The sequence below is a fragment of the Fusarium solani genome, assembly GCF_023522795.1.
Source record: "Fusarium solani strain SB1 chromosome Unknown bctg00000003_1, whole genome shotgun sequence".
Lineage (NCBI taxonomy): Eukaryota > Fungi > Ascomycota > Sordariomycetes > Hypocreales > Nectriaceae > Fusarium > Fusarium solani.
In genome coordinates this window covers 4,530,538-4,543,738 of record NW_027072154.1, presented here as the reverse complement: position 1 = coordinate 4,543,738, position 13,201 = coordinate 4,530,538, and the positions used below count along the sequence as shown (strand labels likewise).

At 50.8% G+C, this 13,201-nt stretch overlaps 4 protein-coding genes across 4 annotated transcripts; 3 read left to right on the top strand and 1 right to left on the bottom strand.

Moving 5' to 3' along the window:
* Positions 1 to 107: 107 nt before the first annotated feature.
* MRS44_007032 (uncharacterized protein) lies at positions 108 to 2,255 on the top strand (the record flags this gene model as incomplete). The annotated part of the gene is made up of 6 exons (XM_065621968.1): positions 108 to 296; positions 458 to 604; positions 752 to 1,020; positions 1,073 to 1,766; positions 1,830 to 2,012; positions 2,082 to 2,255. The coding sequence occupies 6 exons, from the start codon at positions 108 to 110 to the stop codon at positions 2,253 to 2,255; spliced, it is 1,656 nt and encodes a 551-aa protein (XP_065478040.1).
* Positions 2,256 to 2,807: 552 nt separating this feature from the next.
* MRS44_007031 (uncharacterized protein) lies at positions 2,808 to 5,455 on the top strand (the record flags this gene model as incomplete). Its single annotated transcript, XM_065621967.1, has 4 exons — positions 2,808 to 3,025; positions 3,125 to 3,899; positions 3,970 to 4,170; positions 4,217 to 5,455. The coding sequence occupies 4 exons, from the start codon at positions 2,808 to 2,810 to the stop codon at positions 5,453 to 5,455; spliced, it is 2,433 nt and encodes an 810-aa protein (XP_065478039.1).
* Positions 5,456 to 6,754: 1,299 nt separating this feature from the next.
* MRS44_007030 (uncharacterized protein) lies at positions 6,755 to 8,875 on the bottom strand (the record flags this gene model as incomplete). Its single annotated transcript, XM_046274440.2, has 1 exon — positions 6,755 to 8,875. The coding sequence occupies one exon, from the start codon at positions 8,873 to 8,875 to the stop codon at positions 6,755 to 6,757; it is 2,121 nt and encodes a 706-aa protein (XP_046139327.1).
* Positions 8,876 to 10,152: 1,277 nt separating this feature from the next.
* MRS44_007029 (uncharacterized protein) lies at positions 10,153 to 11,952 on the top strand (the record flags this gene model as incomplete). Its single annotated transcript, XM_065621966.1, has 4 exons — positions 10,153 to 11,075; positions 11,128 to 11,230; positions 11,667 to 11,808; positions 11,858 to 11,952. 4 exons carry the CDS (start codon positions 10,153 to 10,155, stop codon positions 11,950 to 11,952), a joined length of 1,263 nt encoding a protein of 420 aa, XP_065478038.1.
* Positions 11,953 to 13,201: the final 1,249 nt, after the last annotated feature.

Below are 13,201 nucleotides of genomic sequence, written 5' to 3'. Positions count from 1 at the left end.
ATTGAGAGGAAGAACAAAGTGAATATGATAGAGCTGGCCAGCCCTGACTCCCGTAAGACGATCGAAGCTTCCAACAATCCTCAGAAACTACATTGCCATCACTGAAAATGGAGCATGCCGAACACTTTCCTTCCAACCCCACGCCCCAGGCTTCCCGAATTGAGAGGGAGGCTGAGGTCGACCTTGTGCCAGGCACAGAGGTCATGACTGATATGGGTGGAGCGAGGTTCGACTCCGACAATCAAGATTCAATCGTCCTTATTCCGCAGCCGACGGACGATCCACAAGATCCACTTGTTAGCATCACCCAGTCTTCGTGTTTTTCTTACAACCCTTTACCCCCACCCCTGCCCTTGAGCTTCCTTGACAGAGGACCATCCACGCTCCCTAACTGTTTGGCCTTTGAAGCAAAGAAATGTAAATCAATCAGTGGATATAAGCTAACTTGGTTTTCAAGAACTGGAGTACCTTGTGGAAAACCATGGTTATTGCCAACCAAGGCATCTTCGTGATCGCCAGTGTCATTCCAACCATGTCCATCGCGCCATTGACACCGATCTTCATGCAGCAATGGGAAAAGTCATTGGCTGATGTTGCTTTGTTGGTGAGTCGGCAATATTCTCGTACTTCTTCGGTCTTATTGTCATAATCTTGTGTCCTTGCGATGGGACGGCAGAGTCTCAGCCAGTGTTGATGGCTTATCCCTTCGCCACGGACAACTGTGCTGGAATAGTGATGCTAATTTATCAAGACTGGGGTTACTGTGATCCTTCTAGGATACTGCAATTTTATCATCGTCCCTAGCTGCGAGATTTTCGGACGACGGGTAACCCTCCTTATCTGCGCATTACTGAACTTTGGTGCTTGTATTTGGCAAGCAACGGCGACATCATATGGTTCATTCCTAGCCGCCCGGATTCTCGCGGGGACTGGGGCTTCTGCGAATGAGAGCATCATGAGTGTTGTCGTGACTGACATCTATTTCCTCCACGAGCGTGGTAAATATGTCGGAGCGTACTTGTAAGTTACAACGTCATCTAAATTCAAGCACTCTGCTCACGCATGATCCAAGTTGGTGTTATTTTGTTGGTCTCTTCCTTGGCCCCATTATATCAGGAGCTATCGCCGAGGCTGCTTCCTTTCGAATTTTCTTCTGGGCTTGTACCGGCGCTCAGGGGCTTAACATCATTAGCCTTTTGTTTTTCTTCCCGGAGACACGTCGTTTGAGAAAAGGCAATTCTACCCCGACTGTCCAGGTATCGGAGCAAGCCAACGAGGACAACGCCAAGTTAGAGTCCAGCTCAGGACATGCCGAGTTTGTTTCGCCGAGACTGACGCGGAACCTTCAAGCCGGGATTCGGGGAAGCGGAAGGCCTAGCCGAGCCCAGTTCGGTATCTTTCAAGAGATCGACCGAACAGCTTGGCGATCGGTCGTCCGGCACTTCTTCACGCCAGCGTATATATTCTTCTTTCCCATCGTCTTTTGGGCATCCATGGCGATGGGTTCAGCAGCGAATGCCCTCTTGGCAGTCAACATCTTGCAGTCTCCAGGCCTCGCTGCGCCGCCTTACAACTTCACGCCGGCGCAGGTTGGATACGCCAACTTCGCACTCGTGGTCGGGGGCGTGGTCGGGCTTGCCGTAGCCGGACCATGGTCAGACTATGTCTCTCAGAAAGCAACGGAGAGGAATAAGGGTATCCGAGAACCTGAGATGCGACTCTTGTCTTTGAGCCCATTTATTGCTGTCGCTATTGTTGGGCTAATTGTGAGTACACCTGACTAGACTTGCCCGTCTGGGAAAACTCAACTAACCATGTCGTGTGCAAAGGCTTTCGGCGTTGGCTTGCAGGACAAATGGCCATGGCCTGCCATCATCGTCATTGGTTTCGGCTTCGTTGGGGTTCAGGTTGTCGCCATTCCTACCATCTCTATCACCTACGCCATTGATTGCTACAGGCCAATTGCGGGAGAGATCATGGCAATTGCCACTGTCTGCAAGAACACCTTTGGAGTAAGCTGAATTTTCCCTTCGCCCATTCTGCTGGCCATTGTTATAATATGCTTATGAGGCTCCTCGCAGTTTGGGATGACGTACTTTGTGAACGACTGGGCAACCGCAGACGGCTTTGTACCGCCAGTCATGCTTCTAATGGCGATGACGGCTGGCATCACCTTGGTGGGAATGATCGCATTGATCTTCTATGGAAAGACCTGCAGGCGCCTGACCCGCAATTCGAAGGTGCATTCGTTTTAGTCTATTTTCTTCGCATTCTTGTGTGCAGCCTGTGTGTGCGCTGAAGATGGGGTTGTGGGATTCATGGGATCTAATCCCGCACATTGCAGAAGTGGACAAGGAGAAATTCAATAGCTATGTTGAAGCCTTAATGGTCATAAATTGCCTTGTTCTGATTAGACTTCTTAATTATTACTTCTGTATCCCGTTAAAGCATGTGCCATCCGGTATGTGCTAGGACCACGGTGTGTAAACGCGATGTAATAATTTTTGCATCTGCAGGCTTGGGCGAATGACGCGATACGTACCGTAAGCTTCGCCAAACAGTGGCCATCGGCAGCGCTCGGGTCAAAGCAAGGACGGGCACCTGAACCATCGATAAGAGCATGCAATGTCTAGAATTTGTCAAGGTGCAGATTCTGAGCCGCTCTTTCAGGAAGAAGAACAAAAAAAAAGGGGGGGGGGGGGCGTAATCCACGTGCAAGCCTGCGAATGCGGGGATACAAAACCCATACCTGTTCTCCGCCCCAGCTTCCCAGCCTCCGTTCCCCGCAACCCCGGATTTCCACGACGATGGTCGACGACGCGACTGCAGAAGCTGAAGACCACAGGGCAAGAGACTCTGACGCTGAACTCCAGCGCAAGCTACGAAGCCGGCAACGCAGGGAATGGCAATGCCCGCAATGCGACCATGCCTTTAAGAAAAGGGAACACCTGATGCGGCACATTCGGTCCCATACAAAGGAGAAGCCATTTGCCTGTGACGTTTGTCTAAAGAGCTATGGGCGCCGGTAGGTTCCTCGTTCGTCCGCTGCTATCTGGTTTGGCCCTCACAACTGACATATGCAGAGACTCTTTAATCCGGCACGCGCGAACACATGGTCGTGTAGGAGGCAGCCTCGCTTCGATGGCAGGCCTTCCAATACCTTCACCTCCAGGTATGCCAAGAAGAGATTCGCGCCGCTATTTCTCTCAAGTGGCAGCTCTCTGATAGAAAACGCAGATGCAGATGCCGCAGTCGGCCGACCGCGACTTGTCCAGCAGTCCAATATGCATGATGACGTGTTGTCTGCAAATAATCCTCCTGATGAACCCGCATACTTTGCCGACCCAATGGGCTCCACGGCTGATAATGCCCACCCGCACAATCACTGGGTTGCCCCTGGAATGAATATTGAACCTACAAGTCAACTCTCCCCTTCCATCCACTCCTCTACAAACGTGCAAGCCGGCTCTCTCAGCGTCGATCAGGCGTCCAATGCCTGGGGAAGTTGGACAGATTTGGATTTATTCGATTTTGGAGGCAATGCCCATGAGCCATCCTGGCTGGTTGGGGGAACTTTCGATATCGATGCACTGAATTCCTCCATCTCGGCAATTGGTTCGCCATGGGGATATAGTGATGCTCCTGCAAATCTTACCCAAAGCCAGGCAAACGAAACTTCGAATGGAGCTCATAGCACCGGCGACTCGACATCTAGCAACAACATCCGGAACATAGTCCGAAGCCGATGGCACACGCGGCCAGCCGTCGAAGCGGCATATCCATACGCACCTACGAGACAGGAAAACCAAGATCGGGTAGACGAGGCATATCGAGCTGGTCTTTCACACCGGCTTCGGCCGTCTCTTCATGATGACGTTCTGCCATCAGCTGACTTCCTGGTATGCTCCGGCGAGATCCGACTGGCATATCCGAACCAAATCATGATCGTTCAAGCTGACAGCGCCATAGAATATATGCATCAAGTTATACTTTGCCAAATTTCAGCCCATCTTTCCCATCGTCCACGCGTCTTCGTTTCGACCCTCATCGGAGAATGCCCTTCTACTCTTGTCTATTTGCTCGCTGGGGGCTCTTTTCGTGGGATCTGCCGGCGCTGCTGCTCGCGGTAGGGGAATCTTCATGAAGCTGAACAAGGCAATTCTCGCATCGGTCTGTATCCAAAGCCCTTTTGCCTTACTAGTGCTAACTGGACAAGTGGGAAGTCTATCTCTACCGAGGCGGTCACGAAGCATTGGCTGTGGCGCAAGCCGTTGCTCTGGGTCAGACATTCGGGATGCTCTCCGGCAATCCGAACGATCTGCTGATGACCGAAAGCTTCCACGGTACCATCATTGCATGGGCCCGCCATGCTGGGATGTTTCAGATCAAAGACTCTCTGCAGGAAGCTAACTTTGTCGACACAGACGATTTGGGAACGGCATGGAGATCATGGTGCCAAGCAGAGGAAACTATCCGAGTTCTGCTGGCGTTGTACATTCATGACTCTGAGTTCGCAGCCATTTTTCACCACGAACCATTACTACGACATGAACCCGAGAGACTACCACGCTGCTGCCCAGATGAACTATTCGTCGCCTCCACAGCTGCTCAATGGCATACGATGATTAAGTCGCTACACTCTTCTCCGTCTACGAGCAAGCCGCAAGATCATGCTTTTGTGGGTACGACTGCAATGTCGAATTCCTACGCATTCATGAACGCTTATGCACTTCTCGCCGGCCACAGCGCGGCAATATGCGAAGCACGGTGTGCAACTCTGAATGACGCAAAGATTGGACACTTTCGGTACCATCTAACAGCTTGGCATGAAGCGTATTCTCCAAGTATCCGCTACCCGAGTCGCGACCCCCATTGCCTCATGGTGCTCTGGCACGAGGCATTCATGTCACTATACGTATGCTTCGACCTGTTAGAGCGCGTGATAGGGCGCGAAGGGCCGTCGATAAGGGACGGAGATCTTGCACGTATCCGCAGTTGGGTGGCTGAGCTGGAGGGGCAGCGTTGTGTTATCCACGCCATGCTTATCTACAAGCGCCTACAGACGCTGCCCATCAGCGCGGAGCCGGCTATTCACGTCCCAAGGGCACTATTCTATGCAGGACTGGTTATATACTGCCATGCCAAGTTTCGGTCAACCGAGGCGCCCCTTGGCGATATAGATATTCCCGAGCTGCGATCGAGCAATCTTGGACGCGAGTCGGCGGAAAACGCAGCAGAGCCGCCCACAGCCAGCCTTCGCCAATTCGATTCGAGCATATTGTACAACGTTGCTGACCTTCTTCGTCGCCAAGGGCACTGGGAACTATCCCGCAGATTTGCCTCAATCCTAGAGGCGCTGATAGACGACCTCGCAGACTATACAATCGGGAATTACCAAGACCCACGCTCGTTGGCCATGTCTCAATACACCGCTACCGGCAGCTTAAGCGGCTAGCTGGCTCACGTGCGCGTGACGCAGGACACAACCCGCCAAGCAAGGGCTTTGAAGGGGGACCTTGGCGGGCATGTAAATTACCATCGACAAATCGCCCAATGTCACCATTATTCTATCCCATGCCGGCGGTGCGGTCACTCCGCTTGTGGCCCGCTTCACGCAATTCGCCACATCGATCCTCGGTCTTCCTGTCCAGATAAGCACCGAGTCTGTCAAAAAGGCATTCCAGACCCAATTCTTCTTCGACCTGGCCGGCTTTGTATTTCCGGACCAGATTCAGGGTTTGCTGCCATACGTTGATGCGAGCCGTATTCTTTACGGCAGCGATTACCCATACACACCTGAAGCTGGTGTTCTCGGGCTAGCTGAGGTAATGAACCAAGAGCTTCCTCGAGTTTTCAAGGGCTATCGTTCCCAGAAGGCTATATACAAGGGAAATGCTATGAATATTCTGAGAACCTAACGTAAGAGATAGCATATAGGGACTAGCGTGATGTCAAAGAAAGAGGAGACGCGTTGGCCACAAAATTATGTGACAGCCACAAAATGTGAGATATCAGCGGGGCCCTCTTTTCCCCTTGAAAAGCCGTCTTTTTTATCCTGAGTTTTGGCGACCATTGAAAGTGATTTTTGAAGCTGAGAAAGAGTGGGTTGAAGCTATTAGCGATGCCTGATGTGATGATATTGATGATGTTGATAATATCTATGATAGAAGCCGCCGCCTAAGCCTCTAAGGCTACCGCCTTGCTGAATGGGTTCCCATATAAATTTGGCTGTGATAGCGTCTCTTTAGCCCTTTGGCCTAGCTTCTCGTGCGGCCCTTCCTTGCGTGATAATGGTCTGAATCCTCTGTATCTCTGATATGTGGTGTTGAGGCCGTATCGGGCATGGCGTTGAGGGGGCTTCGGGCGGCAGAGAGGGCAACCGCGGGGATGAAGGCATCGCTGCCGGCGAGGGTATCTGCTGTGGAGGCTCAAAGAGAGGGAGTTCATCGTCATCTTTATCGTCTTCTTCTTTTTTTCTTTGGCAGGAGCCCATTCAAGCTGGAAAGTGATGCTATTATTACTTCCTGCGAGAGCGATCTAGTCTTGTTGAATAGTGTATATACTGGATTGAAGCCGCTGTACCTAACTAGAGGTGCGGCACCTATTTTTTGGTGCAGTGGTTACTTTCCAACAAGTTAGGTTTTCCCTAATAGTTATAAACAGTAGATTCCTGGGGCCTCCTTTTCAGATCAACAGCTTCCTCTATCGCTATCTCGAGATGGGGACTGTGGCGGGCGAATTCGAGGAAATCCATTTATACAATAATTAGTTCACTCTTCGCAGTGAACCACAACGGAGCCGCCTGGAACAGACCATTTCCCCCGCCATTGTTTCGTTCCGAATGTATCAAGCCGAGACGCTCAAATGCCCCATTGACACGTTCTGAAAATCGAAAGACAAGGGCTGCCGCTTGATACGTATCGACAGGTTGATACCACCTTCCACTCGAGGCTTTCCCGCACTCAAGAAGCAGACACGTAACCTCGTCCCCGACTGATATCCGTGCAAGCCCGGACTTGGGGAGCTGATCATCCAGCATGAATGTCTGGCATTGGCCGCTAGCCTGGATTTCGCAGACAGATTTGTAGCCCTCTGTAAAGACTCGAGTCACCCTTGCGACACCATTGTAACCGGAAATCTTCATGTAACCGTCTGTAACTCTCCCATACGCGTCCGACCCTTCGGGTGTGCTTGACCAATCAAGCAACTCAGCAACGACTCGGCGAGAGCCTTCCTGAAGTTGGTATCGTGGGGCAGAACTGTAGTTAATTGGGCCTTCGAAAGAAGCCCACGAGAAGCTCGGTGCTCGGTATCCCGAGGGCCGCCGAGCGGCATCAGGTGAAGCCGCAATGTCAGGAACCCAATAGAGACATTCTGGAAACTTCTCTGGTAGGATCCCGGCAAGATATGAGTTCTGGCTTCTTGCAATGCCTGATAATGCTGGCAGGCGATCCATTTCGTACGTGAGTTTCAAGCGGCTGTACTCTTCAACCAACTGGTGCCATAACACCTCGTCACCGTACCTTCCTGAAATCCCGGCATTGAGGCTGGAGTAGCAACGTTTGGCACCAAGATGGCTGCTCCTTTGCAAGAACGATCGTCTGTCTTCCTCGGAATCTTCCTCAAGACATTCGCACCGCAGACCATCGAAGCACTCCCAGTACAGCTCAGTTGGGCCAAAGTGCAGGACGCGTGGGCTCAGCACCCTCTCCTGGAGAAACCAGGCTCTTGAAAACAATGGCAATCCGAGGTCAATGATGTCCTCTGCTGGTCTCCTTGCGTTGATGTTTAGGACCTCATGGCTCAATTCCAACTTGGCAATGTAGTTCCCTAAATGGTATGGCTCCCATAAGCTGGACCCTTTGATCCTCTTCGTTTTCGGGTTTGACGTAGAGTTTTGCGTCGTATGCATGTCAGTTTGATCTGCGGTCCAGATGTATTGTTTCTCACCCGAGTCGAGAATACAGCCCCCTTGACCATCCGGAGATCGCGACGCCGCGATTGTAAGAAACGAGTTCTTATAAATGGAAGCCATTTGAGCCGATTCCCTTTCCCAGTCCTCTTGGTCGTCTTGGACGATGCAAAGGCTGTCAATCCAAAGATATCGACAACCCAGTTCACGAGTGACCATGATAGCATCGCGGAATGTCCTAGAAAGATACGACCAAGGGATTTCTTGCTGGTGCGCAGCGAGGTTTTGCGTTGTAGTTGTGATATGCCCATGACTCCCCCAGCAGTGACTGAGAGTCATGTACTGCTCTTTTTCGCCGCGCGTCAAATGAATCCGAACTTTGCCAGTACTGAGATCGAGAACACGAGTTGGGAGAATAGCGTCCGCAGCCCCAGGACAATGCCTATGGCTTCTGCAAGCATCTAGCCACCCCCTGGCCATTGAGACGGCATGGTGGACGGCGTTTGCGTTAACTTCTGATCTATGGTCTTGATTCCTTGGGATATCTTTTATCCATGGACGGAAAAGCATCAGCCACTTTGCTGATCGTTGGCGGGCAACTGATAGTCGAGATGGACGTGGCGGCATGCCGATGTCGGCAGGTGATCTGCTGTTCACAATCTTGACCTCAATTGGGGCCATGAGGGCCTTGACATTTCGCAAGACCAGTCGAGCTTCAGTAAGCTCAGTAACATACTGAACCACAACATTTTCTAGGTTCGCATCCGAGTTGAAGAACGTGGCAAAATGACGGCCACCGCCATATAGAGCGAAACATAGGGTGCAGCCCTTGTTCGCATTCTGCTCCAGCTCTGTCAATGTTGAATCAACGAGGGCTGTAATTGCTGTGCCTGGGGCCATAGGTGGGTCGTCGTAAGAAGAGTGCTTCTTTGACCGACAGTTGTCAGAGTGCTGAAAAGACATATTGATTGAATCTCGACATAATGCTGTCCTCGACGGTTGTTGTAAAATTGCGTTCCTCTATGTGATAATAAAGAGGTGCTCAAGGAGTCAAGGGCAGCGGGGTAAAGTTGCAGTTAGGAGGAATTAGCCAACTACCCTTGCAGCGACTATGCGGAGTCATAGAGCGACTGTGTGGCCCACAACACTAGCCATAAATAGAAGCTACCCTAACCAAAAAGGTTATCCGACATGAGGTACATCAATTAAATGGTTTTTCCGACTGTAATTAGCGCATTTCGAGGTATCTTCAGTCTTTCCCTTTTCATGATTCTGCCAACCTTCTTCTTGATCTTGCTTCCTGCAACGCATAACCACCGCACAACCAACGCACAATAAAGCCGCTACATGACGAGATAATCGTCATGCCCTCGTCGCCGGCATCGCCGGCGCCCTCTGATTCCTCTTTACCCTCCCTATTAGCTTTTATGGAGCGCGATATCGTTACTAGGCCTCGTCGACGTGGTCTCCCTCCATTGCGCGCCCAGTGACCTTATCCACTACGTCAACCCCGCCCCGTTCGCCTAAATAGAGCTTTGCAACGTAGGAAGAGGCATTCGAATATGTTCAGAGTCATGCCAAGCGGCATCACTATGCTACTGTCAAGAAACAGTCGGCAAACTATAAGAATGGTGTGCCTCGTCGCCATGACTATGGGCTTGCCCCTTCACCGAGTTGTGGTTTTTGCTCGGTTTTATACAGCTCAATCCAAAGCATGGCTAATTTAAAACCACTCATTTATCAAATGACAAACTTGGAGCTGTCACAAGTAGACCATACACAGCGGTTGGAAAAACTTTGAAGATGTGCTTTAACCATTCATAAATAAGCATGTCTTGTCTAATAATATCATATTAATACCCGTGATGCATGATGATAATGCTGTAGCTCCCCCGGCGTCCCATATAAACATTTCCATAATCTTCAACGCCTGAAAGCCCACCTAAAAGTACGCGTCAAATCCCGGATCAACTCCGTCGCGCGTATAAAGATAAGAGAGAAAGAGTGAGGAAAAGAAAGAACAAGGGAAAAGACGGCAAGTTTAGAACACGTAATTGTTAACAACACGCGCAACACTAGATGCCCAAAGCGACTTGGAGCAGTGCATCCGTTGCGGCATGGTTCCTTTGAGCTTTGGAGGCCGGGATGAGAGTCGGATGGTCTTGACCTTTGTGCGTTGTCACCTTTGTGAGATACGATGTAGGGTGTATCCGAGGCTGACAAGTGGAGGGGTTGCCTGGATGACCCCAAGAACCCCCCTTCAGGTCATCAGCAACTGGCCCGGTGACGGTGGGCAAAACGAGCGCAAAGTGCCAACAGCCCTCATCTACAACCCCGACGGCATTACAGTCTCTTCGTGGGGATTTCTCTGTGCAGAGGACGAAGACGTGCCGGGCAAGGTGCGTCGCGAATGCTTCAAGGTCTTCCTCGATGACCCAACGTTGGCCGCTGTGCGGCAGAAGGGGTTGGTGAATGCCCCAAGAAGCACGGCCGAAGCTCGGCGCTTTGTAACCGACTATCTTGGCAAGATATACATGCATGTGAAAGAGACGGTGGAATCAGAAATGGGGCGGCAACCCTGGAAAGACAAGACGGTCGCCTTCCTCTTCAGCGTGCCAACGACGTGGGAAAATCTGGACGTTGTCAATATCTTCAAGGGCTGCATACGGGACGCCGGGTTTGAATCCGGTGGTTCTAATCACTCTGCACTGGTTGACCTGATGGAAGCCGAGGCTGCCGCCGTTGCGACCCTCAAGACCAGCCCCATCCCCTTTGATATTGGTAACCTGTTTCTGACCGTGGACGCAGGCGGCGGCACGACAGACCTGGCCCTGATGCGAATCACGTCAATGAATGACATGTTCCCGCAAATGTCAGATGTTACTGCAGTCAATGGTTTGTGCGTAGGAGGTTCTCTAATCGACTTGTCATTTATGAGATTGGTGCAGCAGCGACTGGCAGCATATCCCGATGCCCATTTCCAGCTCCCACGCGACCTTGCGGCTCGAATGTCGAGAAGTCCCTATTTTCTAAACCTAAAGCACAAATTTGGCCAGCGTGTATGGATGCAGTCCCCCGTAATTAGGATCCAGATGGAGGGTGTATCGCACGATTTTAGCCATGCCGACCTCGGTATACACAACGGGTGCATGCTATTTGCAAGGTGAGCTGGATTATCGTAGCAACCATAGATAATCAGGCTGACGGGGAGGCAGAGAGGAAATACAGTTGCTATTTGACGTCCAAGTTCAAAGTATCATTTTGCGCATCGACGAGCAGCTAGGCTGGGTGACGCAGAATGCTCCGAGTGAACAAGTGGTAAGAGTCGCACCTCGCTAGCTAGCATGAACTAAGCCAGCACATCAGAAGTACATGATCCTATCCGGGGGGTTAGGTAGCTCTGTCTATGTGAGGGAGACAATGCAGCGGAGGTATACGAACCACCCACATCCCAACGCCACCGAAGTCGTCATAGTACCGTGTAGGGATCCCCAGCTTGCTGTTGCTCGCGGACTTCTTTTGATCACCAGCAGAAGTGGGAGACTGGTAGTATGTCAGTGCTAGCGTCACGTATCGCTCGAGCGAGCTACGGCGTCGTCGTGCAGCAGATATACTCGCCAGCTTACCATTTCGGCGAAGATATCATACATGACCCATATGAGCGCGCAAAAGAAGTGGGCGATAAATCAGATCCAATGGCTTATCAAAAAGGTACGAAATAACCAGTCATGCAAGTGGTTGCTGATCTTGGCAGGGCGATGTCGTCTACCCGGATACGCCGCTGGTGAAGGGGTTTGAGATTCGACTCTCCGAGGGAGAGACGACGAGGTCGTGGAATGCTGAGATTGTTACATCTCAGAACGAGGTGTCGTTCCTCCCGCGCAGTTTAAAGCAAGGTGCGTCAAACAAATGATGGAGATGTTGGCAATAAGAGAACCTATATAGCTGATAAGGTGCTCGGCAGCTGGGGCAGTGAAGCTGTGCGATGTGAAGAGCAACCTCGACGGGGTGCAGCAGACGCAGCTGGTGTTCAAGCATAAGAGAGGTACCTGCTTGTCACGGGGCTATACGTTTTATCTCTGCGAGTTTGAGATTCGGGTCATTGTAGCGCCGGCAGACTTGCGGTTTGAGCTGTGGTTTGGAGGGCAGAGGTTTTCTGGAAACCATGAGCCGATTAAAGTTACATAGGGCTCGGCTTAGAATACTAAGTTAATAAACACGTTAACATAACGTAAGGAATAAGCAAATGTTGCGGATAGACAAATATAGCACCTAACCACTAGCTAGAGATAACACTCCTTCTACAATCCACCCTACTGCACAATAACTCTATCAACTTCAGTAGAGATGATTTAAGTGACTGCGGTAAAGTTGATGCCTGGTCCGCTAATGATAGTTCACGTCACTAGACAGGGTTGCGGAACCAGAGGAGGGTTCAAGGAACGGCCACCTACTCACACAGGGTGTGTCTACATTCTTCCATCCTGTCACAATCCGCTTTACGAAATGGCTAATGTACTCCGTGTATTGATGCAGTATCGGTTAATACTGGGCCGGGTCACTAATTTGCTTAGATTCTGCTTAAATATTTATGGCGGGAACGGGGCCTGCTCCTGCTTTTGTGCCAAACCTGGCTCCAAGAATTCTACCCTCGTTCCGTGGCTTGGCACGGGCCCAGTCCCCAAACTGGATTATGTTTACTAAAGCCACGGTGAAATTGATGTGATTTCCTATATGGTTCCTTCTTTCATCTTAATAGGCATGGTTGAGACATGAGCAAAAAGAACGAGCGATGAAACTCATCCTCGAGAGGTTCCTGTAAGCATCTATATCCCGCGAATGACTTTTCCATAAGGACAACTACGAAGGCTTGAACGTCTCGTTTTGTGCTAAAATGGTGTTATCTGCGCTAGCTGGGAATTCCCGTTGAAAGTGGCTGGCGAACCGTGTTGTAGGCCATTTGGGAGAAACACGACGTTCGCAAGTTAACTCGCCGAGGTCCTAGTTCTTCACCTTGTGCCTCCCATATCTCGCCAACCTAGATCTCCTCTTTGGTGGTAATGGGGCAATCTCAAGTAGGCTATGTTTCTACTGGATGTAGACGGGGATAATGTGTTTCCTGATGTACTCGATAATGGAAGGGAAGCTACGAGAGATGGGGCTGGTACTGGGGAGAGAGAAAAAGCCGAGGTTAAAGAATATGGCCGCATTATTATCCGCAGGATTATTTGGGAGAGTCAGACTGCGGGAAGCTTTACTGTATTCGCTTGATACCTATATATAATACAG